At 32.2% G+C, this 25,856-nt stretch overlaps 3 protein-coding genes and 3 long non-coding RNA genes across 6 annotated transcripts; 3 read left to right on the top strand and 3 right to left on the bottom strand.

Moving 5' to 3' along the window:
• Positions 1-550: 550 nt before the first annotated feature.
• On the top strand, positions 551-2,227 carry LOC112735281 (uncharacterized). The gene is made up of 3 exons (XR_003168500.3): positions 551-1,169; positions 1,285-1,326; positions 1,881-2,227. It is a non-coding gene; the product is annotated as an uncharacterized lncRNA (long non-coding RNA).
• Positions 2,228-2,477: 250 nt separating this feature from the next.
• On the bottom strand, positions 2,478-3,848 carry LOC112735286 (uncharacterized). Its single transcript, XR_003168501.3, has 2 exons — positions 3,574-3,848; positions 2,478-2,857 (listed from the first exon to the last, which is right to left on the bottom strand). It is a non-coding gene; the product is annotated as an uncharacterized lncRNA (long non-coding RNA).
• Positions 3,849-4,573: 725 nt separating this feature from the next.
• LOC112735258 (uncharacterized) lies at positions 4,574-7,731 on the top strand. The gene is made up of 3 exons (XM_025784820.3): positions 4,574-5,381; positions 6,003-6,166; positions 6,274-7,731. The coding sequence occupies exons 1-3, from the start codon at positions 4,769-4,771 to the stop codon at positions 7,345-7,347; spliced, it is 1,851 nt and encodes a 616-aa protein (XP_025640605.1). The 5' UTR covers positions 4,574-4,768; the 3' UTR covers positions 7,348-7,731.
• Positions 7,732-8,758: 1,027 nt separating this feature from the next.
• On the top strand, positions 8,759-11,519 carry LOC112735265 (uncharacterized). Its single transcript, XM_025784826.3, has 5 exons — positions 8,759-9,311; positions 9,895-10,047; positions 10,142-10,283; positions 10,488-10,729; positions 11,151-11,519. The coding sequence occupies exons 1-5, from the start codon at positions 8,976-8,978 to the stop codon at positions 11,355-11,357; spliced, it is 1,080 nt and encodes a 359-aa protein (XP_025640611.1). The 5' UTR covers positions 8,759-8,975; the 3' UTR covers positions 11,358-11,519.
• Positions 11,520-13,192: 1,673 nt separating this feature from the next.
• LOC112735292 (uncharacterized) lies at positions 13,193-14,421 on the bottom strand. Its single transcript, XR_003168503.3, has 2 exons — positions 14,288-14,421; positions 13,193-13,645 (listed from the first exon to the last, which is right to left on the bottom strand). It is a non-coding gene; the product is annotated as an uncharacterized lncRNA (long non-coding RNA).
• A 3,993-nt stretch (positions 14,422-18,414) lies between these two features.
• Positions 18,415-25,642, bottom strand: LOC112735299 (AT-rich interactive domain-containing protein 4). Its single transcript, XM_025784854.3, has 16 exons — positions 25,236-25,642; positions 24,901-25,115; positions 24,324-24,512; positions 23,711-23,764; positions 22,884-22,972; positions 22,450-22,732; positions 22,252-22,308; positions 21,792-21,823; positions 21,490-21,625; positions 21,168-21,338; positions 20,054-20,689; positions 19,759-19,896; positions 19,560-19,658; positions 19,269-19,369; positions 19,049-19,139; positions 18,415-18,923 (listed from the first exon to the last, which is right to left on the bottom strand). The coding sequence occupies exons 2-16, from the start codon at positions 25,042-25,044 to the stop codon at positions 18,801-18,803; spliced, it is 2,343 nt and encodes a 780-aa protein (XP_025640639.1). The 5' UTR covers positions 25,045-25,115; positions 25,236-25,642; the 3' UTR covers positions 18,415-18,800.
• Positions 25,643-25,856: the final 214 nt, after the last annotated feature.

Here is a 25,856-nt window from a genome sequence, read left to right on the forward strand (position 1 = left end):
ACACACTCACATCTCCAACAAATTTCTGAGTCTATATTTGAGTTCAATTTCTGTAGGATTTCTTTCTATACCTTTAATTTTCTATTTACAATTCTTGTAACCTTTATTTTTCTTGTCAGATTTATCTTCAAAGCATACTTTAATTTCATTGTCAGATTTACATTCAAAATTTTCTTTACTTATTTGTCAATTTATATTTTAGTATCTTTAAGTTTTCTGCCAAAAGTCCTTTGATCCAGTCGGAGGCATTTTAATCGATTTTATTTATAATTCAGTGCAAATTATTTCGATTTCAGTCAGTCTCCTTTTCAAATCCTTTATTTTACACTTCTTTTATCCTTTGGCATTTTTCGAACTTATTTTCCTATTTTAATACTTGACTAATTTAAGAATTTTTTATGCACTTAGGTAGCGTTTGGTAGAGAGACAGAGACTAAAAAACAGATACTGAAAGACAAAAACTAAAATAAGTCTCGTATTTAGTATAGAAAGTGTACAGAACTAAATTATGTCTCAGTATTTTATTTGGTTTAAAATAAAATTAGAGGCTGAAATGAATAAAATTACAAAAATATTCTTAAATATCAAATAAAACCCTGACCCAAATCCAATTTCAAATTTTCAGAAATCAAAGTGGTGCCCTAACCCAATCCATCATCCCCTTTCTCCTTTCCCCTGAGATTTCTGTCCAATCAACTCCTCCGCTCTTCCCCGCCGCCGACAGCACCGTGAAGGATTCCGAACGACGGCGGCGCGTCTGCAAGTCTCCGGCGGTTCACAATCGCGTCTGCAAGTCTTCGAGGGTCGTGTTGTTGCTCTAGTTTGCGCGCCTCTGGGTCTGCGTCGCCACCATCGCCACCTTGCCGGAGCTGTCTCTCTTGTGTCGGCCATTTCTCTCTCGAACAAACCTGGAATCCTCTGTTTACTGATTTGGCCTCATATGGATAAAAATTTCAGAATCCTCATTTTCTGATTTGCCCTCATTTGCTTAAGATTTCGTATTTCTGCTTGATCATTTGTTTAAAATTTCTGCTGCACGTGTTCTTATTGTATATTTGTATATATCTGTTTGTTTCCTTCAATCCCAAATCCGAATATTGGTATTAAGTATAAACTATGTCATTATGCAGCCTGAACTAGATATCAATCTTCCTGATGTGAAATCTCAGGTAAAATTATCTCGAAGCATTTGACAAAATAATCTTGGAACTGTTGCATGTACTTACAAAAATATCATTCACTATTAACATTGATGCTTACTAATTATTCTGTTCTATTATGCAGATAATCAGCCTCAATAATCCTGGAATCTTTGAGGCAAACCAGGTATTGCATTGGTGATCTCATTTTATGACTTGGTAATTTATTGTGTTCCACTTCCTATGTTATACCTCTAGGCTTTAAAAATCAAAATTGATCGAAACAAAATGCATATTTTGCAAATAAATTAGCAATAATAAACATTTAAGTATTATGCCTGATTGGTACCTATGCTAATTCATAAGCATTTGGTGATCTTTAGAATGCTTATGTTATACCACATAGTATGCTTTAATAAATTTCTTTTAGGTTTTATTATCCACTTACTGATTCTCTTGGCCAAATAATGGAAGAAAAAATGTTACAAGGTTTAGTTAATTGCTGTGTCTAGAAAGGAGCATGTAAGAGTTACCATTTGTTATTGCTTTTTTCAGGTCAAAGTTAATTGCTAATTTCTTATATTGTATCTATATTCTTGATCTTAAGACTTAATTATATAATTTGCCATTTGGACTTTGGACATCCCTTATTTTAGATGCTGTGAATTTGAACTTCACATCAAAGTTACATATGATTTTTTTATCGCTGTTCTGATTTTTTTATTACTCTCACGGATACAGCAGCCTATTTAACAATGGTATCTACAAGTAGAAGATCTACAAGTGGTTCCTACAGCAGCGACAGTTCTAATGTAATGGGCGAACGTTTTTGCGAGTATGGTTTAAGAGCTCTCGTGATTTAGTTCCAATTTGAAGTTGATCGAACAAGTTGAAAAACTGCAGAATGAAATTGTATTTCTGAAATTTTTAGCGTTCTTTCGAATTTTTGGTTTTGTAGTTTGTATTGTTTTAATCATAGTACTGGTTTTTAAGTTCTAGTATGAAATCCGGATTGAAACAAGCATATGGATAAATTGTATAAATTAGGTTGCTGTAATGAAATACTCTTTCCTTGTTACTATTGCAAATTATGAACAGAATTATAATTTGTCATTGTCACTTGATTTGAATATTGAGCAACCCATGCATTTGCTAAAAAGGACAACTTTGTGAGCAAAGAACACAACTTAAGAAAATGTAAACTTAAACTTTGTGAGCATCAGAACCTGTTAAATAGAACAAATGCTAAATAACACAATATTGAAATGCTTAATAAGATCATTAATTCAATAATGCTTAGACTCATTATATTGAAATGTTGTGTTAACATAACTAATACCATAATATTGCAGTAAGCATTAAATCACCTACTCAATAGTCAATACATAACAAAAGTTAAGCAATAAAGTCTTTTCCAGCCAAATGTACACCAAATCATAATGACAAGCAATACCCTTTTAACCATCCAATGCATACCAAAACATTATAATTAAGTTCCAACATAATATACTAAACCACATAATAAGTTTCTATCACATATCATAACTTCAGATAATGAAATGCACAAAGGTAATCTTCTGTGAATCTGACATTCTCCAAAAGTGAGCACACACATGAGAATTCTCAGAAAACTTCAATATAACTTTTACCACCTCATCGACACCGAACCCAAGTTGTGTAAGCTTCTCACGAATCTTAAACTTTTCGTTCACGCCAACCTAATAAAACAGAACAAGAGGTTGCCAATTAATAATATCTACTCTTACAATTTCCTTCAACCAACCTATCAACACTAGCTATCTAAGAGCAAGGATATAAATTATCAAATAAAATTGTTAACCCAAAAACTACCAACCAGTGAACAGTTTAATTAGTCTTGTGGTTGTTAAGAGCAAGATAATGATTGATTCACTAATTAATTTCACTTTCACAAAAGATAAAATAAGAAAAAGACATAAACGAGTCAGTTGAGACCAAGAACAAACAGCTAGTGGGTGTCAATAATCAATTAACAAAAATCACATTGAAATCACTGTGACTGAGCTGGTTATAGCTACACCAATCATATATTTACAAAAAAATTACACAATTTCACATTAAACAGACGTAAATTATGCAAAAAAAGCATCAAAAGTTTAAAATCAAGAGTTGCATAAACATGAATTCTAAAAAAACCAAGCATGACCAAAACCAATTCATAAGAAGCACAGCACAAACGCAATTGATGAAACAAGATATGAGAACAAAGAACCAAATCCATAGAAGTTATCTATGCATTTATATATTAGAACAAACAACCAAATCGCATTGAAAAGAGAAAAGAAAGATTCTATCTATGCATGTATATATTAGAACAAAGAACCAAATCCACAGAAGCTAGGTCACGACAAAAAAAAATGAACTAAATGAGTAAAAAATTTTGGCTACAACTAACCTAGGTTACAGAAGCTATGACGACGACAAGGAGGTGGTTGAACTCGATAGAAACAGGGGAGACTCTGCAATTGGGTTTCTCGAATGTTGTCCTGTGAAGGAGAAAATGAGGACATAAGAAGTGTGTCAAATAATTTTTTGGTGTCATTTGGTGTATGCAATTAAGAAGTGGAAGGATTGTTCACATGGCTCAACGTTCGGAAGGGTTGGTTGTAAGTGAAAGTACAGTGGTTACTAGTGTACAAACGGAAAATATTGGATGTAATATTCATCCACGTGGTAACTTACTGCCAATCCAGTTTTTAGTAATTGCTGGTTGGCCGCCTTATAGCCTTCCTCCTGGTTATATTGCACCAGTGAGTGGTTTTGTTCTTTCTGTTCGTTTTGGGGGTATAAATGGAGTAAATAATTCTCAAAACCTACAACAGTTTTTGAATTTCTCTCGTGATTATAATGTGGGCTCTACATCGATTGTCTCTAATTCCATGGCGGTATTTCGACAACATGTAGAGAAAAGTTATCATAATTTAGAAAAAAATAAAAATAAAACTAAGATTTTATACCATGCACAATGTTAAATACAAATTTAATAATAAAAATAGAGTGGTAAAATGGTAAAAAAAATTGGAAGGAATATATGCAATAAATGGTTCAAATGAAACATTGTTTTAAAACGGTGATCGAGGATCAATACTTTCAGTAGATGAATCATTACGTGAAAATGATGGTAGAAGGCTAATATTTCTAGTAGACGAAACCTTGCGTGAAAATGGGAGTGGATGATTGGCCAATATTTTTAGCAAAAGTAAAAAATATTTTTTTATAAAATTAATAACATATCGAAAAGAAAAAATCACCTATTTTTACTTTTTAAAAAAATTGTGACTTTTCAAAAAATTATTATTTTTTAAATAATACCAAATGCTATAACTTTTATAATTCAAAAAAAAAAAAAGCAGCTGCTACTTACCAAACCGAATCTGAGCCTAATTTAATTGCCAAAATGCCTTGGTCACATAGTATCACTGCACTACTACTGTCGTTTTGAGGTGTCTGTGCTAGTGTCGTTTCATAAGTTCATTGTCGTTTAAGTCTTAACTGAGATTTGAGATCTGTGTCTTCTTCTTCATCAGAGTCGCAGAAATCCTTCCAATGCCACTCTCAGATGCAACTTCTTCACTCCCAAACGAACCCTAATGCAAATGGTGGGACCGAAAAGACACTTCCTTCCACTTATCTTAATCTCCGTTACCGCCTTCATCTTCTACACATTCCACCAGTCTTCACTGCCACCACCTTCCGCCCCCGAACTCAACCCCAATTTCACCCTCCAAAACCCCATTCGGAAAAACCCTAACCCTAATTTCACCTTCATCATCAAAGTCCTCGCCTTTAATCGCCTCGACTCCCTCTCCCGCTGCCTCCGCTCACTCTCCTCCGCCGATTACCTCGGCGACCGCGTCCACCTCCACATCTACATTGACCATTTCGCCAATGGATCATCGGAGATTGACGAGAAGCTTAGAGAATCGCACCGGATTTTGGAGTTCGTCGATTCGTTCGATTGGAAATTTGGGGAAAAAGTTGTGCTTTACAGGACCCTGAATGCTGGCTTGCAGGCGCAGTGGCTGGAAGCGTGGTGGCCAAGCAACGATGACGAGTTTGCGTTCGTTGTGGAGGATGATTTGGAGGTTTCTTCACTCTATTACGAGTTCGTGAAAGGAGTGATCATGAATTTCTATTACAATGCCTCCAATTATAGCCCTTCCATCTATGGTGTTTCGTTGCAAAGAGCAAGGTTTGTCCCAGGTACCATGTTTTTTCTGTTTATTTGTTTTCCTAGCGAATAATTCATTTGATTGATTTTGCTCAAAATTGTGCAAACTTATTTTAAATGTTGTTTTGTGTGTGTGTTTTGGCAAGTAGGTGAAATTTTATGTATTGAAGGAATATGGTTTAATCATGTAGATACCATAGAAATGGCAAAGTTCTTCATCTATGCTTTATCTGATTTTCTGATCGTTTATTTGATTTTTGAAGTTGTCCTTTATTACTTTCCAATTCTGATGGTGATGCTTGAAAATTGAGAATGGAAGCTGCGAATGCATGCAATTTCACTAGTTGAGTAGTGGGATACTTCCGGCAGTAGGATTCCGTGCTGGTGGCAATCATGTTTAGTATAAGAATTTGATCTATGAAAAACTGGTGTTTTGAGTTTTGATGGAATGGAGTTGAACCTTTTTCTTTTTGTGATGATTATTTGAAAAATGAAAATGGATGTTACAAAGTTGAGAACGGTGGAAGAACTTTGTTGGACAACTTGGTGTAACTTTCTTCTTTTATCTGCTGCCTAAGTAATTATTCTCTGCTGCTTCATTATTTGTGTATGTTAATATGGGTACTGATGGTATTGTTGGTTCGGGGCTGCAGGTAAACATGGAAACAAATTACAGTTAGATGACCAGACACGACTATTTTTATACCAACTGGTTGGGACTTGGGGTCAAATTCTCTTTCCAAAGCCTTGGAAAGAGTTCAGGTTGTGGTACGATGGAAACAAGGCAAAGGGAATTAGGCCCTTTCTTGAGGGAATGGTAAATTTCCTTTTTACCGTAAGAAAAAAATTTGTGTTCTTCACTCTTATCCAGTTCTCAGATTTGTTGATTTTAGCATATAATTTTTGTTGCAAAATTCTGTGTAGGTGACTACAGGATGGTATAAGAAGATGGGGGAGAAAATTTGGACACCTTGGTTCATTAAATTTATTCAATCCCATGGTTACTTTAATATCTACCAGAACTTTCTGCATGAGAGAGCATTAAGTGTTTCCCACAGAGATGCAGGAGTAAACTATGGAAAAAGTGCTGGACCTGATTCTCAATTAATTGAGGAAAGATCTCTGGACTTCAATCTTTTGGAAATGCAGCCTCTCAGCAGTTTAAAATGGTACGATTTTTGTTTCAAAGAAGTACTTCCCAGCAAGGTGGTGACAAACATGGAAGAACTGGGAACTATGCTTCACTCTCTACCGAAACAAGATAGTATCGTTGTAGTTAATCTTGTTGGGGTATCAGATGCAGTAGCTAGAAACTTATTATGTCACTTTGAGAGGCTAGATATCAGGAATTATATATTTATGGGCCCTCCATCTGACTTCTTGTTTGATCTTGCAAGGAGGGGGCATCCTGTAGTTGATATGGACCAATTTCTAAGTAGTGTTGGAGTGTATAAATCGACTTCCAAAGGCCCCAATTCTGTTGCCATCAAGAGTATTTTGGCAAAGGCTTATGTAATTAGAAAGTGTATCCAAAATAGGTATAACACATGGGTGATCAATGGAAACATGCTTCTCAATTCTAACCTCTTGTCCGAATCCAGTGATCTCAATAAGGACTTCTTTGTTGCAAACAACTTGGATTTCTTCTATGCTAAAAGCTCATCTTCGAGTGAGAAAGTTTGGAGTAATGACTTCGTGTCGAAGGTTGTAGCTTTGGCAGACTCATTGGCAAGAAAAGATGATGGTATAAGGTTTGTATATGTGGTAAAAAAATTATTGGAAGAGAGTGGTGCTAGGATTGGAAGAGTTGATGAGACTACCTTTGGAATGAAGATTTGTTCTGATAAAGTTGGCAAATCTTCTTTTGAGGATAAAAAATTGGTACATTGGTCAACTGTGATGGAACTAGAATCCGTTCAAAAATGTCTTGAAGAGTTGAATTTATGGAGTATAGACAGTGATTTATCCTGCACAGCAGTGGTATGTCACAAGTCATAACATTTTGTGGCAGATAGAAGTAGATTTACATTTACATTTTATCTCTTTCTATACCTTTTTAATGCCAGTTTGGCTTACACATTCTTTTGCTCATTTTGTATCATCACTTGTAACAAAATTAAGCTGGGCATGTGAGTTTAGATGTGTTGGAATTAATTTCCTGAGCTGCATTTTGTGTAGTAGTAACCTCAATGAATTCGAGTTGTTCCTTGTATACAAGGTTTACCTTACATCACAGTCATTCATGTTTCCTAGTTTCCTATGCTTATTTAGGATTTGGAGCATTCTTGAGTGTTGTGTGGCTGTAAAACAAAGACTACCACGAAACTAAGCTCTGTATTTAAACAGGGATGAATATAATGAACTTGCCAATATGATGAACAATATTTGGTTTGCATTACCTAACAGAATTAGAGGTAAATATATGATTACGTTTATTCAAAATTAATTGTGTCCTCTAGAATTGATTTTGGGAAAAGTGAAAGCTTGTTAAATTTTTTTAATAAAAAATTATAATCAATTTTAACTAAACTAATTTCACAGAATTATTCTACCTTTAAGCAATTCTACAAATCCAAAACTATTAAATTAGTCACTTTAGTTCCTAATAAAATTTTAATTCATTAAAATTTTTTGAAAATTACTTTCATTCAACATATTAATCTCTTTGTCGTTTTCAATTAAATTTTTAATATGAACAAATAAATTTTAAACAAATTTTATTATAAGAAAATTACATCCCAAAAAAAAATACTATAAAATAAATTAGTTCTTTTTCGTAATAATGAAAGATCAATCCATCCCACAAGAATAATTCTTAAAGATTTAAGAATAACAATATAAAACTAAATTGGGTTAATTTAGTGGTTAGTTCACTAACTCTTTTAAGCAAGTGTTGGCAGATTAATTTTTGTCTTGTCGAACTGAAAAATACTGTGAAAAATCAAAAAATAAGAATAAAGATATATTAAAATTAAAATTATTTGAAAATCAATTTGAATATTTATTCTATTATCTTTCTTTCATTCATACACGACACAGTTACATCATAATACACTTATTTTTACATTAACATGAAAAGTTACAGTAGTAGTTAAATTTCACTCCCATTACTTAAATGAGTAGAAAATTGACTAAAAATCATTATCTTATTGTTTTTCCTTAACAATGTTTCTTTGGATCACACTTCCTTGGGTCCATTATCTCATTCTCAAGTATCAACTGCATAGAATAAATAACAAAATTGGCTAAAATAAAAAATTAATTTAAATTGCTCTAATAATTAACTGACTTATTTTATTTAAATAAATGTCAAAAGTTTAAATTTGACTTTATATATTTAACAATTTATTTATCAATAATAAATTCTTAAATAAATTTTAGATACCTAACAAATTAATTATCAATCCTTAATCCTTAATCCTTCAGTTAGGAAGCAGGGTGAAAAAAAAATTTGGCTAGAGGAAGTGAAGTATGACACCACCATCATTCACACCACACTGCCACAAATAAAACAAAACAAAACTATTGCATAGTGTTAGTGTACAGTGCTACTTCCTTCACTAATTCATCTTCTCACAAAAATCAGAAATACCAAACGACGTCGCATTGAGACACAGCTTGTTCCAATGGCGGACCCAAAGATTTCGGCGTACTACCAAACACGTATGGCGCACTTCGGTGCAGTCACCAACGACTGGCTCGCCCAGGCCCAGTCCGCCTCCGTCATCACCACCACCCCACCACCACCATCTCCGCCACCAACCGCCGCAACTCTCTCCGATCCCAGCCACCAGAAACCCTCGTTCTCGGTCATCGACGAATTCAACCGGTGGCGGAAACAGCCCGACCTGGCGGAGGCCGTCGCCGCAATCCGCGCCCTCGCCGCAGTCATAAGGTCGAGCATGGCCACCACCATGATGCAACTCGAGATCGAGCTCAAATCTGCTTCCGATTCGCTCAAGGTTCGTAACGAATTTTCTGTTTAGTGGTGAAAAAAAAAGGACTTGTTTTGCTTTGAAGCTATTAAGTTCTGTTCTTTCAGCTCCTTTTTATTCTCTTTTTGTTCTCTGCTTTTGGGAATGTTTTTCCGTTCTTCTGAAGAAAAAAAAATGTGGAATCCCAAAATAATGAATAAATTTTTAAGCTATCTCAAGAAGTTTTGGATTGTAAAGTTATTTTGCAACTGAAACAAACAAACAATTATTTTTGTTTTTTTTTTTCAGCTTATTCAAAATTTCAAATGCACCCTTTAGCTATCTGCATAGTTATCACTTGTTTTTGTACCTTGTACTTTAGTTTTATTTTGTTTTTGTTGGAAAATTTACTTATTCTATGCATAGTCAATTTAACATTACGGTTCTTGGGGTGCTCATGGTTTGTTGTTCATTTCTGAATGTGATTATGTTGAAAAACCTGAATTGAACTGGATTTGAAGTAAGTTTTAAGTAGTAGAAAAGAGGTAGTGGGACTGGCTTTTTTCGAATTTTCGGAACTGTTGGTTTTGCTGGTTAATTGTTGACTAAAATCTTCAATGAGGTTTTGCAGTCATGGGATACAACCTCTATATCATTGACAGCAGCATGTGATCTGTTTATGCGGTATGTAACTAGGACTGCTGCTTTAGAATATGAAGACTTCAATTCGGCTAAATCTCGCTTGATTGAACGTGCCGATAAGTTTGGCGAAATCTCATACACGGTATGCTACTTAAATGACTGATGAGTTGGTTGTTGTCCAGTACAACATGATCTCAATTACATACTTGGTTGCCCATATTGTCTTTGTTTTGCAGGCTCGCAAAGTCATTGCAATGCTGAGTCAAGATTTTATATTCAATGGTTGTACAATTTTGGTTCATGGTTTTTCCAGAGTTGTCTTGGAAGTTCTGAAATTGGCAGCACAAAATAAAAAATTGTTTCGGGTTTTGTGCACAGGTTTGTGCCATCCTTCTCCTGTTAGATATTTATGCCTTGGATTAATCTCAAGTTTTTGGTCCTTATAACTTTGTTCATCACCTCAATTTCTGGATTTATCTCATTCTAATCTCTTGGATGAAGTCCATATCGATGTTGTATTCAATTTTAGTAAATCATGTCAAGACATCAAAATTTCTTTTTCTTTTTCACTTAAATTTGCAGAGGGGAGACCAGATCGAACAGGGTTACGGTTGTCCAATGAATTAGCCAAGCTGGATGTTCCTGTGAAACTTGTAATAGACTCTGCGGTGGCATATACTATGGATGAGGTGGACATGGTATTTGTAGGGGCAGATGGAGTTGTCGAAAGCGGCGGTATAATCAACATGATGGGCACATACCAAATTGCAATGGTCGCAAAGAGCATGAGCAAGCCAGTTTATGTGGCAGCTGAAAGCTACAAGGTACACTTGCTCCATACAAAATTTATTATAGTATTTCAGTTGTTAGTTTAGATTTTAGGATTCTTGCAACCTTTATGTGCATATCTAACATCAATAAGAAAATTCTACCTTTGTTCTTTAATGCAAATTTCTACATAGCCAGGAGGATTGTGTTTGATTTTTCTACAATAAGGTAGAACATAGTTGAATCTTTAGGGCATTGATCAGATACAAATGTTGATGCCGCATTGCTTGTAGGTAGAACACCATATGACTTGAGTACGGTGTCAAATGAGCAAACATTGCTGTGAGAAAAACAATCATTAAGGCTGCGTTTCGCAACTAAGTCAGAGTAATACGTGTGATTACACGCCTTATATAGGCCTATGAGAGTAACTGATATCTAACTACTTAACTAACTGATTTCCCTAATACTCTGCAGTTTGCTCGCCTTTACCCGCTGGATCAAAAGGATTTGGCACCTGCATTGCGCCCAGTTGACTTCGGTGTACCAATTCCATCAAAGGTAGAGGTTGAATGTTCTGCCAGGGATTACACTCCTCCTCAATATCTGACTCTGCTCTTCACAGATTTAGGTGTTCTTACTCCATCTGTTGTTAGTGATGAGCTTATCCAGCTATACTTATAGTCTCTCTCATCACCATCCATGTACAATTTTGTTCATGTTGGTCCCATTTCAAGAATCAAGATCATTTGTATCTGATCATGATAACAGTTTTGTAACAACTACTTGCATTGCCAACTTCAATATATAAATTGGGGATCATAGTGTTTCCATCGTGTTTTAGTAGATTTTGCATAACCTCTGAAATTCTTTCTTTTGGGATAAACAATGATCGAACTATATATTTTTCTGTCATAGAAATTTTGATAATATCATAAAGTCACTTATTCTAAAAGTTTAAATTGATAGATAAAGATACATATATAACTATATACCTTATAATTACCATGTATTTGGTGGTTAAAATTGAATTAATTTTGTTTTATATAGTTGTGTTATGGAGATTTTCTATTTTACTGATCCTCGTAGAACTTGCTAAGTTGTTGAAGACTTGAACATAGTATACAACCACTCGCTTGTGCTTTTTAAGAATTTATTTTTTCAAGCTAAAATGTAGTTAATAATATATATCATTTGAATTTGAATACTTTTTAAATTTGTTGACAAACAATCAGGTGAGATATACATTAAAATTAGTTATCAATATATAATACATATTGAAATGCAAAATATTCATTAAAAAAATAAGTTAAATTACACATGTATTATACATAAAAATACATAATGACTAATTTAGTAGTTGAGTTTTATTTGCACATAGTATTTTTGATAAATAAATAACTAAATTATTTATAAGATACATTCATAATTTTATATTTATATTTATATTAATTAAATTTGAATTTTAAAATAAATAATAATTTATAGTTGTTATTTTATTTTATTGTATACGTATTAAGTATTAACTTTTCGAATTAGTAACCAACATAACAATAATACCTCTTAAAGAATTCAAAGTTAGATACTATTTTTCTTTTGGAAAAAAAAAAACCCCTTTTATCTCATATTATGTCTCTTCATTAACGTGAAATTTCAAGATATTTTAAAAAGCGTTACGTTGAATTGGATTAATCACCATGATGATATCATAAAACTAGTTTTAAAATTTCAATTGTGTTCCTTTAACATAAAATGTGTTTTTTTTTCTTATATATAGGTAGCATGCTAGGCTTTTTGCCATCACCATCCATTCTTTTCTTTTCACTTTATATTTACACAATGCGAAGAGAAAGCCATATATAATTTTACAGAATCTAAGAAGATATCATAATTCCATATAATTGGATCTCATGGCCTCTATATATATAAGTCTGTGGATCCCACAATTCTCCATTATTATGATCTTTTCTTCATATGTGCAATAAGAACTAGTTTCATAGATATTGTTGTCATTTTGATCGTCCTTATTATTGTGAAAAGAAAATGTAACACATCATGCAAGAGACAAGGAAATAAATTAATAAAGAATGAAAAATGCTTATTTATTAGTGTAAGAATGAAAATTGAAACGACAACAACACAAAGATCATCTTAAAGTTAATTTTAGTACATACTCCTTTTTATTAATAAACTCATTTATATTTTGTATAAGTAGAATTGTAGAATCTTATCTTATATTTTGGCATGCACCAGCATGTGTTTAGATCAATGAAAGAATTATTCCCTAATCTTATATATAATTCTCATTGTTTGATAGATTATACTCTTGGATTAATTAACATATTGGGATGGATACCTATATTATGTCCATATATATAATTAAAAATATCATAAGAAATATATTACACATCAATTTGAGTGAGCAAGAAATAAAATACATATTAATTAATTAATGATAAGTAGTTTCTAATTCTCAATCAATTTGAGCAAAGGACTTGAAATGTTGCAACAACCTAAGGTTTACACATAAAATATAACTTCTGATGAAATTTATTACAAGTATTTTTATTCCATCATATATATTAGTACATGTTATAGTAATTATCATTATGATGACAACAGTACTTATACAACTGTAGTAATATTTTGTTAAAATTAAAATAATATTTTTAATATTTTAAAAACACTTCTTAATTTGAAAATTATATAGCCAATATGATCAAAAAGTGTTTGAGTGTTGATTTTGTTGTTGTGAAAGGAACTTGGATCTGAGGTCAGCAGCATCAACTTGTTCATCAAAGTGATTCTCAGGAATCCAGTTTCCACTCTTTGGATCTCTCATCCAAAAAATTTCATCTTTATTTTTATTATCATTTTTGGCTGATGATGATTGTGACTCACTCACCATCCTTGTTGCTCCCATTTGAAGCTCCACATCTTTTGCTACAACTCCATAGTATCTCTTCCTCCTGCTACATTGGTTATTTCTTTTCATCATTATAACAAGATTTTCAATTTTTTTTGTTATATGTACAGACAAAAAAGAAAGGAAGAAGATTTGAACATGTGTATCATCAAAATTGAAAACTCAGGTGCAGTCGACTTCACGTGAAAGTTGATAGCGGAAAGTCGTTAGATAAAAATTTAGTCAAATCAGTTAAATCAATTAACGACTCTCAATTATAAACTTCACGTAAAGTTGACTGCACATGAATTTCCACCGTCATGAAACCATTTAATCCAAAAGACTTAACGTTTTGTGTAAACATTCGGTTAAGAATGTGACAAAAATAACATATAATTATAGATAGAAAAGATGTAATTAATCTAAACATTGTGAATACATAATATTTTTTTCATTCTCTCAATATAAAATTTTACACGTACATTCAATCACGTAATTAATATTATTATATTAATAAAAACAATTATTTTTTATTGACACACAAACGATCATTCTAAAAGATGGATATGATTGTACGATTGTGTAATTCAGTGTATCAAAATTAAATTTTGTATATATATAAACACATGAGTTTAGAGTTTCATATATATATATAAAGTCATGCAAAGGAAATTAAAATGAATATAATAATATGGAAGAAGAAGAAAACCTGAGAAGGAGAAGAGGGTTGATAGGAAGCTTGGTGATGATCATGTTCATCATCTTGATGAAGATTGCATAAACTGATGTATGTAGAGACAAAGAATGAACTCTAACTCTCAAATGTATATGGATGAAGATTTCTTTTGGAAGAAGGGATCTTATATAAAGCGAAGAAAAAGCGTACGTCACTTTATTTTAATAATAATAATAATAATAATAATAATAATAATAATAATAATAATAATAATAATAATAATAATAATATGTATGTCCTTTAAAGAATGTAATTTACCTAATTAAATGTGTTAGGGATATTTTAGAATTATTATTTATATATAGTTAGAATGTTTTTTTTTTTTTGTTAGATAAACAAACTCTTTTCAATACGTAAGAATAATTTTTCCGGGTATAATATTTTCAGCAATATATAATTCTAGGAAATACATATTCAAACTCTTGAAACAAACTAAATCCCACGTTATCTAAGAATTTAATTTAGACATACACTTTTCCGAGAATATATAATGTAAATTACCACTTGAAAAGTAACATAAATTATTATTTTTAAATTTTGAATTATATTGATGGTATGATTACTCACCTAAATATAAGATACTATTGTGGGTCCAAATAGTTGATACTTAAATTCTGGTGAAAATTTTTCCGGATTCAGTATAGAGAGAATAATGTGTAGTGATCGATAAAAGGAATATATTGACCAAAGTCCAAAATGTTGTATATAAGGAAGTTATTTACGAAACAAACATGAAGTTGTAGCTACCACACCCATGCAAAATAGTAATACACCAACTTAGTTTGGAAAGCAAGAACTGAAAGGTTGCAGTCACTTGAACAAGGAATATATAATAATAATATTTTTTATTATTAAAATTTGATAATTTTATGAATGATTATATTTTTTAAAAAAGTAAAAAAATTTAGAGCTTTGAATATTTTTTTACATTTTCTAAAATATTTATTTAAATATTGTCAAAAAAATTTATATTTAATAGATAACCTATTTGCTAAATATGAAATTTTTTTATTATTTAAAAAAATATAATATTTATGAATTATTTTTTTGTATTTTCAAATCATTTAAAGACTGTTTTATTGATAATATTTTGAGTGATCTTTTATAATAAAAGTATATTTTAGAGTGAAATTATTAACATCATATTATATTTTTTTACTTCAATTAATATTTTTTATATTATATGATATTATTTTTTAAATAATTTATTTTGATATAAGAATAAGAACTAAAACTATTATATTTTTTTTTTATTTGATTCAAGGATCAATCTGAAAATCAAGTAGTTCGTTCATCTCTTGAATCGTCATATCACTCTTTTCAGACGGCTACCTCAGACCAACTATCGGTATGTTAAAATTTTTTTTAATGTTAGAACGAATCAATTTAAAGTTTGGTTCGATAGTTTATCGATCAAATAAGTCGGTTTGATCTAATTTTAACAACTATATTCTAAGGCATGTCATCACAAATATAGATAATTTTTTATATCCACACCATAGTCACTCCAAAAGATATTAAATACTTTTAGTGGTAAATATTAATTTGTTTTGTAAATACGAAAGAGAATAGTAATAGTCATTTCCTTTTTAAATACCATGGAATAACACTTTTAATTTTTTTTTCAATTTTAGTTTTAATTTATTATTATTTTTCTGTATTTTAAATTAATTAATTTGGTCATATTTATTTGAAAGTATCAAAAATAAATAAGAATAAGAACTAAAACTATTATATTTTTTTGTTTCATTTGATTTCAGGATGACATAGTTTATTTATTTTCTATTATCATTAGATTATCATAACTTAGTTTGGAAAGCAAGAAATGAAAGGTTGCAGTCACTTGAACAAGGAATATATAATAATAATAATAATAATAATAATAATAATAATAATAATAATAATAATAATAATAATAATAATAATAATAATAATAATAGAATATGTACAGGAAAATAATTTTAATTAAATATTAACTAACTTTTTTATTATAAAATTATTTTTAACCTTTATTTTTTGAAAAAAAAATAAGATTTAGAATAATGAACTTGGAATATTAAGATTTATGATTTAAAATTTAAACTTTTTAGAATTAAAAGAATGGTTAAACTCATAATAATATTACAGCCAAAACTAAATTAAACAAGTGGCGGAATATAATAATCAGGTCATTTGGCATCATTCATGTTGATATATACATGCATTTACTGAAAAAAAAAATAAGTTCCTTTAAAAGAAGAAGAAATGCTATAAACTATTTAATGTTCAATTTAAATTTGAAGGTTCTTGGTGTCTCCTACTTTAACTATACATTTTTCAATAAAATTCCATGGACAATTGAATAGTTCAGAGAGAGAGAAAAAAAAATTACTCTAAAAGCACCCAATTAAGAAAAAGAAACGTGTTGATTAGTATGTAAGTTGCAAGTTATACTAAGAATAGTGAATAATAACCACGGCATTTTTATTCTTCTAAGATAATGATGGTAATCATCTTCTATAGCAATAGGAGGTTTTGCTTTATTCTTTTGGTTCATGGATATTGATACCGTTTAAAAGTCGTTGTAAACTGAGTTATAGTCAATTTACAAGGCAACGTTGCCATCACTTGGAGCATGGAACTTTCAAGTGGGAATCTAAAAGGTGGTGATATTCATGCATTTTGTTACATGCAATATTATGCTTAGCTTATAGTAAAGGTTGTGGATCTTTTTTTTTTATTTTAATAAGGTTAGTTGATAAACCAATAGCACAATATTATATGTGAAAAATGTTTAATATTTTTTTAGATGATGGTAATAAGATTCAATGTTGATATAATATAAAATTAATTATTCTATTAATTCTTATAGTTTGAAAATTTGTAATTGAATCTCTGTACTAAATAATTTTTTGAATAAGATCCTTTCAAGTAGTTATCTTTCGGAAAAAAAAATGCATGTCCTAAAACAATTACTTTTAGAATAATTCATAATTCATCTTACACCAAATACAAAGATTAATATTTCGTATGTTTTAACAAAAAAATAATTAAAAGATACCTAATTAAAAATTCTTTTATCAAATATAAAAAAATTACAAAATTTTAATTTATAAAGAGCAAGTAATTAAGCTTATAATATATTTATTTGAATGTACATGAAGTAAAACTGAGAGTTTTTTTTCCCCTTTTTATTTCTATGCTTCTACTTAAATATTTTTCTTCAGGCATAAACCCCCCTGGACATTACAAGCATCGGCATTCTTTAGAAGGGCTACACAAACTTTATTGCATAAAATATAAGGAGAATTAGATTCTTTGAGAGGCTTAATTTTAGTGTGCAATAGTGTCAATAAATTAGAAAATACTATTAAAAAAATTTTTTTGACAAATGTTTTTGCCATGTTTATAAGAACATATTCTTAATGGAAATGGCAAATCAAATTTATTCCCCAATTAAAGTATCTGTAGATAGCTGCTTCATTAGGCCACAATCCCCACACTAAAAATGGACTTTAAAGCAGAGCCTAAATTGATTCTAAGCAAACATGAAAATGCTGTACAGCTAAAACGATTCTAATTTGGACTAATACAAGTAATCACTCAATTAAAAAAAGATTTCCACCTTGATGTTATGATCATGCAGATAATCATGTGCAGATACCTTTGACTACTTGTCAAATAGTCTTTGTCATTATTTTTTTCGTTTAAAATGTTTAGCTTGATGTCAACTAGTTTGAAGCTAAGGAATATATCTTTACTTAGTTTCATGGAACAAGTTTAGTCACGACTATCTAGTTGCAAGTTACCTGCATAACTAAAATGGAACATTATCTAATATAAATAGTAAGCTTTTAGAACATTAGAAATTTAGTCCTCAACACAAGCCTAGAAAGGACAATGGCCATTCATGTATATGCATGCATTTATTTGTATAAACAATGCATTTGTGCACACTGACCCTGGTTCCGCCACACCCCATAACAAGATCTGTCACAGAAAGTCAGAAACAACCCGCCCCGGTGCAGGACGGTTACCTGCAGGTCCGGGTGGTATTGTCATTCCTATGTATGCATATAATTGCATATTTGTGCTTCTGTATAAAAGTGAAAAGACTTCTATTGAAAAAAATAAAAATAAAAATTCATATCATGATACTCGGTGAATATGACTATACAATTTCCTTTAAATACAAAATAGGACAGAGAATAAAGCAAACTTGGAAGTCACTGTTCATAATGGAGGGCTTGATGGGCCACCAAAGCGGTAGAAGTTCTAATTTGTTTGTGATTTGTCCCCCCCTTGGTCAACAACAAAGGTATAAGGGGGGTTAAGGAGATCCTACTCCTAATAAAACCTGTGTTGCTTAAACCTAATTGACTCTAATTCTCAAATTTTCTTCGCCTATACTTCACTAATCTAATCTAAAACATTATGGTTACAGACAAATTCCAAGAAAAGGAACTAATTGCCAGCCATTCCGAGAAAGGGGAGAGGCCAAACCGTATCAAAGGGGTCGCGACGACATTGACCCTTGAGAATACCCATTAGCAACACTTTGTTTCTTCTTGAAATTTGTAACACTACAGTGAGGACATATATATTCTAGCCCATCTGTTTTTGCATAATCCTGCAAAGTTTGTCGAAGAAAAACGAATCTTTAAATATAATTGAAGGAACAAATGAGAATGGTATTGCACAAAATAAAATCATGATTCTTCATATATGCAACAATATGGCAAGTGACGTTATTACCTTGAATGCCCCTAACCCCTGTCTTCTGTCACATCCAAAGTGCGCCCACTCACCACATATACCACAATTCACCCAATCCCCAGCTGCACTACTGTTAAACAGTTGACATATTGTAAGAAAGAATTTACCAAAAATAGATTCTTGTACTGTATGCACCAGAACAAGAAGGAAGGTTTCATATTAAATAATTATTAAAAATAAATAAATATTAAGCACAGACCTGTGACACAACAAGCAGCACTCCCCATCCACATCATCATGTGCTAATTCATATTCTAAAAGGTAGGTTTCATAATGTCTTTTAAGTGTATTTCCAACTCCCTGCAGAAGAAGACAAATTATGTTAAAAACCTTAATCATAGCATTTAATTTCTTGTGCCATACATAGGATTAGAAAAAAACAATGTGTCCAATATTTGAAATCTCAAAAACTTAATTGGAATTCCGGAGACTACATGACAAAATATGATAGATCATGCAAGGGTGAGATACAAACAGCCATCGAACATACAGTCATTCTATTGGTGGTTGTGTAATTGCGCATCTTTGAGAAGATTTGTCCTTTCCAGTTGATGCCATTGCCAACATGAAATCCTCCCCTGGTAACCACCTAAAATACCAACAAATCAAATAACAACATTTAAAATAAATAAAAAAAGTTCATTCATTATCATTGTCATTTGCCAAGGAATAGAGGTTGACAAACTCACCTCTTTATACAAGTTGTAAAGATCAAGGCGTTTTCCATTGAGTATAGCATCAGGGAACTCAGCAAGGCCTCCTTGGGGAATCAATCGGTTATGTCCCCGAATAATTAAAAACTCCATGACATCTTTAAGAAATTCCTCCTAACAGAAATTAAAAATAATTAAATTGTTAAAGTTTTCAAAATTGCATCATGAAGATATTGGCTAACCAAATATGATTTAGTAACGTAAGTCAAGTAATGTGTTTTTAAACAATACTGAAAATCATAGTAAAGATAATGACCAAATAAAAACTCACCTCAGAGCAGGTCTGTACTGGGCCTCTGCCACAACCATGTTTCTTCAAAGGCAATGGGTTCAATGAAATAACCTGCTTAGACTGGGCGGCTCCTAAAAATGATTTTCTCTGTGATGCAGAAGTTGATCCAATGCTACTCCTCTTTGCAGGGACAACAATAGGCAAATGAGGCTCAACCGGGGCACCATCAAAACCATCTGTCTGAGAAGGTCCACTAAAAGGTGTCATTCTATGGCGACGAACATGAGGAATTGGCCTCATTGCTGATACTTTCAATCTCTGCCTAGCTGGAGTTAAGGGTGTGCTGATCCCATTTGCCATTTTCCCATCCCTTTCTTCTTCGTCTACTTTTCGAACAGCACCATCCCCTGTAAAGGCGCCATCATGAAGGGCAAGACTTGCTCCTTGGGTTGGTTCATACCTCTTTCTAGTAGGAGGGGGTGGTTTCAACCAACCAGGAGGACTGCTGAAAATCGTATTGTTTGCATAGCTATCTTTATCACAGCCTTGATAGAAGAAAAGTAAGCGCTCAGCATCATCTTTCTCAAAAGATGCTACAGGCAACCCCTGAATACTAGCAATGCCAAGTGCAACTAAACTTCGATAAGAAATATCAGGTGCTAGCTGTCTCAAAATCTGAAGGGGCGCAACAAAAAATATGATCAGAAACCAGAAAAAGAAACATAAAGAAGAGCACATTTTAACTTCATCATAACTTCAATAACAAGAAACAACTAATATGCTTAAGTATACTCAATTCCAAAGATCACAGGATATAATTAGGCAATATGCTTTATATCGAGGTATTTTTAATGAGATTCTCCAAAACAAGAAAGAAAGACTTGAAACAACATAGATACACTACATAAATGCAAGAGTTCAATTTCAAGACTCCTTTCCCTGTATCAAACACATAGACATTGTTTCTTTCCCAATACAATATTTTTTAATCCTATTTCTTAAAATGGCAGCCACATAGAACTAAAACCATAAACGGTCCCAACTATAAGACTATCAACTTGCAAGGGAAGACTCATTCATAAACTGCTTAAACAACACCAATAAAGATAACATTAGGATAAAGAACATTCAAAAGAATAAGAACCATAAAAACCTGCAAGGCCCATTGAGGAAGCTTCATGCAAACTTCAAATACAGGTGCTCCACAAGCAATTGAAGCAGATCTGCGAGGTTCGGAATAACTCTGTTTGTTCCCGTCGTTGAGTTGTGCATGAACTATTTCACTCTTCTCAATTATTTCATTTTTTATATGACTCTCCAAGAGCTTGAAAAGTAATGCAGACAGAACAAAGAATAAGATAAAATTTTCAATAGGAAAAAGTTACCTGCACAACTCATATCTTACACAGTTCATAGAATAAATTGCTTGATTTCGTAATCATACGTAAACCCAACAAGGAACATTCAGAGGATACCTGATCGTTGAAACACGTTTGTGCACTGCCTGATACCAGAAGAGAGATATGTGCTGAACTACAGGTAGATATATCACATCGCATGGTAACAACTCCACGAGAAAAAGCAGCTGCCTGAAGAGGTGGTGGGGGTGCACTGTACCAAAGCAGAAAGATATATGTTACATAGTGGCAATACCTCCATTATACAGTCCTAATGAAAAATAGACAAAGATATATAAATTTAAAAAATGAAAAAGAGAAAAAGACACAAAAGTCATCAAAACAACTAGTCACAAGTTATATCAACATGCAGAACATACCTAAACTTGCCATGGAGCTTGCAACCACGGATCTGAAATTTTAAAATAAGTAAATTGAGAAAATTACCTCAGACATCACCTTGAAGAGGTGGAAAAAATTGTGACAAAACAATATAAAATAAGAAAACAAAAAAGCTCTTAAAACAACAACATAAATCATGGATGTGTTTAAGACACAAACACAGACACGTCCACCAATGAGGGTCTTGGTGAGGAGATGTGTTAAGATAAAATCATTCATGTAACTCTAACCAACAACTTATACTTTTAGGAGAGATGGTTAATGATGGACTTTCATGGAAAGACCATCAGGCTGAATGATAATGAAAAGGCAAGCATTCCACCATTTGGTAAACAGAAAAATCTTTTGCTTGAAAAAGGGGATATATATCTTTAAGATTTTGCAAAAAAGAGAGTTTGGTCCAACTAAGATTATTTTGATTAACTATAGTGATCATACTTCAATAGTTAAGAGAGCACTGAGTCCATCCTCCAACGATCTCAGCAATGACTCGTCCTGAAAAGAAACAAGCCCATGTGTTAGCAAATCACATCTACTACGGGAAAGTACAGTTATACATGCATCTGTGCGTGTGGCAAAGTGCACGCTTAAGTGTGGTTTAGCAGACAAAACAAGGAGTAGAATTTCACAGCTTACAACGCCAGAAGGTGCACCACAAATGAGAAATCTCAAGTTCACTTCATCATCATGTATCTTTATAGCAGGAAGATCGCCTGAGGAATTTTCATCATCGTCGTCATCTTCTTCAGCCACCTCAGGAGGGTCAATGTTAATTTTGAGACAGTCACCCATAAGGTGTGGCCCCATCTCACTATCAGCATCATTGCTGTCAGTAGGAAGTACATGGTTGTTTTGAACACAGTAAAACTCAAAAGAGGCACGTGCAAGATGGAAAGCATCCCATGTATGTGTAGATGAACTGCAAAAGAAATGTTAAAATAGCATTGAATATTTGGTTACTCTCAAAATTTGTTAAACCAGGGAAAAAAAGCATACTTCTAGTTTATTACTATTTTTAGACATAATATGCCCTTTTTGTACTGGTGGCAAACAGATATACAATAACATACCTCTGGACCACTGAAAGAAATGCTTGACGAAAATGGCAGGCAGCAAAATAAGAAAACGCATTCTTCCAGAATATCACATGCGGAATTCCCTGCAAATTCAAAACTAAAAAGAATCAGTTCCCCCATAAGTTCTTAGGGTGTAAGTGGTTTACCCATTTTCTATTTCATTTTCGATAAAATAGAAAATACACATAAAAATGTTTGGTTGCAAGTCGATAAAAATATTTTTATGAAAACATTTCATAAAAGAGCCATGTTTCAGAAAATGTTATTTCCGCCTTTCCAGCACTTCTTAAAAGATATTTGGAATATATTTATGAAAACTTTTTTTCCTTTTTTGGGTTAACTTCACTCACTACTGGTTATTTCTGGTTTCGAGTCCTTGTCACTATGAAAAAGTAGTTATTCATAAAATTACTAATGAAATATATATTTCATAAGTATGTTTTGACAAAATATAATTACATTCAGTTTTTTACTTCTTAATTTTGTAATACACAAGCAAATAGGTAAATTGGCAGATGTATTAATTTTTAATTAAAATGCTTAAGTAGTTGAAAATGAAATTTAGTTTTACAGATCAAACATTTTTTTTATTCCACAATTTGAAACCAGAAATGTCTTTTAAGGCCAAATGCATTTCCTAAATTCGTAAAAATTCGAAAGTAAAATTAAAAATGATTTTAAAAAAATTTACAATCCAATCAACCCCTTAAGAAGTAAGAAATTTTAAGTATAACACCACCCATCATTTTATCAGTACTCAATAAAAGCAGTACATTGACAATTAACACTAATTTTTCTCATGCAACCTTAGACAGAATTACCTTAACATGAAGAGCCTCTGCAAAATCTTCTCCATTTGGTATTTCTAAATAAACCTGTAGATGTTGTTCAAATTATATCCAATCGAATACATACTACCAATAAAGCCAACCAAGGAGCAGAGGTTGGAGAGAAATATCACAAATCACAATCAAATATGCCAAATAGTTCGTATATGATCAGACAATATTATATAATCTTAAATATTGATTCCAACTGGCATAGACCTTGAAAGTGTGAGAAACACAAGTAAATTTTACGAGCTGTTTCCAAGTAGCACAAACTCTTCATACTTTGTTATTCCTAAATCTAAATACTCTAGTAATTCAACATTTAAAACTTTATCCAATTAACCAGCCGTAAACATAGCATTGGCAAGTTCAATATTAGTGTGATTACAATTTCTATGCAACACCACTGATCTAACATTTTTCTTAGCATGAAACTCTGTGTTCCTAATTCCTATATATGGGAAGTGGCAGTTCTGCTTATACACACGCTTGCTTTCTACAACCATATTATGTGTATCCTAAAGCCCTTATAACAAGAATCACATAAAAAAGAAAAGAAATAAATAAATAGATTAAGGGGCAGCTAATTTATGAAAATACATACAGCAGTTGGCAATGTGGAACCAAAGAGCTCTGTTATATCGTCAGGATTAGACAATTTCACACCCTGCCAAACCAGCGAACCAACTTCACCATTGGCTAGCTGCTCCCCTTGTAAGTAAACAAAATTTGGCTGATATGTATCCAGAACTTTCCGAAACTGCTCCTTATCAGGATTGCTCAGGACTTGAACCTACACCAACAACAATCTACTCAGGAATATCTCTATACCTAAAAAAAGAAAAAACACCACCTAAGACCACTACACAAAACACATTTTTCCTAAATTCCAAAGTCTATACCCCCTTCTCCCACCAAAACAAATAGCTGCAAATCCACATTACAACAACACTAAGCCGTTTTCCCAGTAAGTTTGGTTTACTAAATACTATTGCATCATATGAAAAACCATGTCTATATGCAAAATATCAAAATCTAGCCACTAAAACCAGCATTGTAATGTTAAGTCAGCTAAATGAACTAACGGCGCCATTTTGACTCTCCTAAACCACATCACAACTCATCAAAATCTAAGCTATTGAAAGCTGCATTACAATACTATAAAGTCTCTATCTTTATACCTCAAGACGCCCTGAAGAAACCAGCTGAGGGAATGGATAATTGAGCTGATCCTGTGGTGGTGGCAGCTTCTGCTCAGAGCCACCGGTGACAGCAAGCAGAGTACAACTCTGTTTTTGAGTTCCTTGTGGATGAAACTGAAACATCTTTTCAACAACAACCACCACCACCACCACACAGACGCACTAAAGAATCAAACTTCGACCAACAATAGCCTCTGCAACAAAAATAAACATAAATAAATAAATAAATAAAGTACAGAAAAAAGAAAAAGAAAAAGAAAAAACGGAGTAATTGAGAGATAGATAGTTCGAAACCCTAAAACAGAGTTCCGTACCGTTTTTCAGCAGGAAATCACGGGGGAATTGGCGAGGCTCCGGTGCATGGCTGGGATGCGGTGAGTCGGCTATAGAGGGAGGAGAGGTGGCTGCAATGGTGTTGATTTGGAAACTAATTGAGAGTTCTCAAAACCCTAAAACGATGAATTTGGGATTGGATTTGAGAATCAAACAACAACAACGAGATGAAGAACAAGATGATGATTGAGGAAGCATGTGGATTCACATTTGTTCTTGTTCTTCTAAAACCGAAAACGACACCGTTTTGCATCCTTTTACCTTTAAAAAAAAATCTTTTTGAAACCTGCTGTAGATTATAGAAAATAATCAAAGATTTTATCCAAGTCTACATGTTTCATATTCTTGAATTAGAGTGTGATTGCCCATCTTTCAACAAATAATAAGTGGATTATTAATCATTTTTTTAAAATAATAATAATTTTTTTTTGGTGACTAAAATAATAATAATTTAATAAGGACTCCTCCTACCATTCTTTTTCTTTTCAAAAAAATTAGAAACTATAAAGGATTAATAATTTTTTTCCGCTAATATACTAACCTTTTAATATTTTATCAATTTTTATATATACTATCATATGAATTCAGTATAATTTATATTT

The sequence above is a fragment of the Arachis hypogaea genome, chromosome 2, assembly GCF_003086295.3.
Source record: "Arachis hypogaea cultivar Tifrunner chromosome 2, arahy.Tifrunner.gnm2.J5K5, whole genome shotgun sequence".
In the NCBI taxonomy this organism is placed as follows: domain Eukaryota; kingdom Viridiplantae; phylum Streptophyta; class Magnoliopsida; order Fabales; family Fabaceae; genus Arachis; species Arachis hypogaea.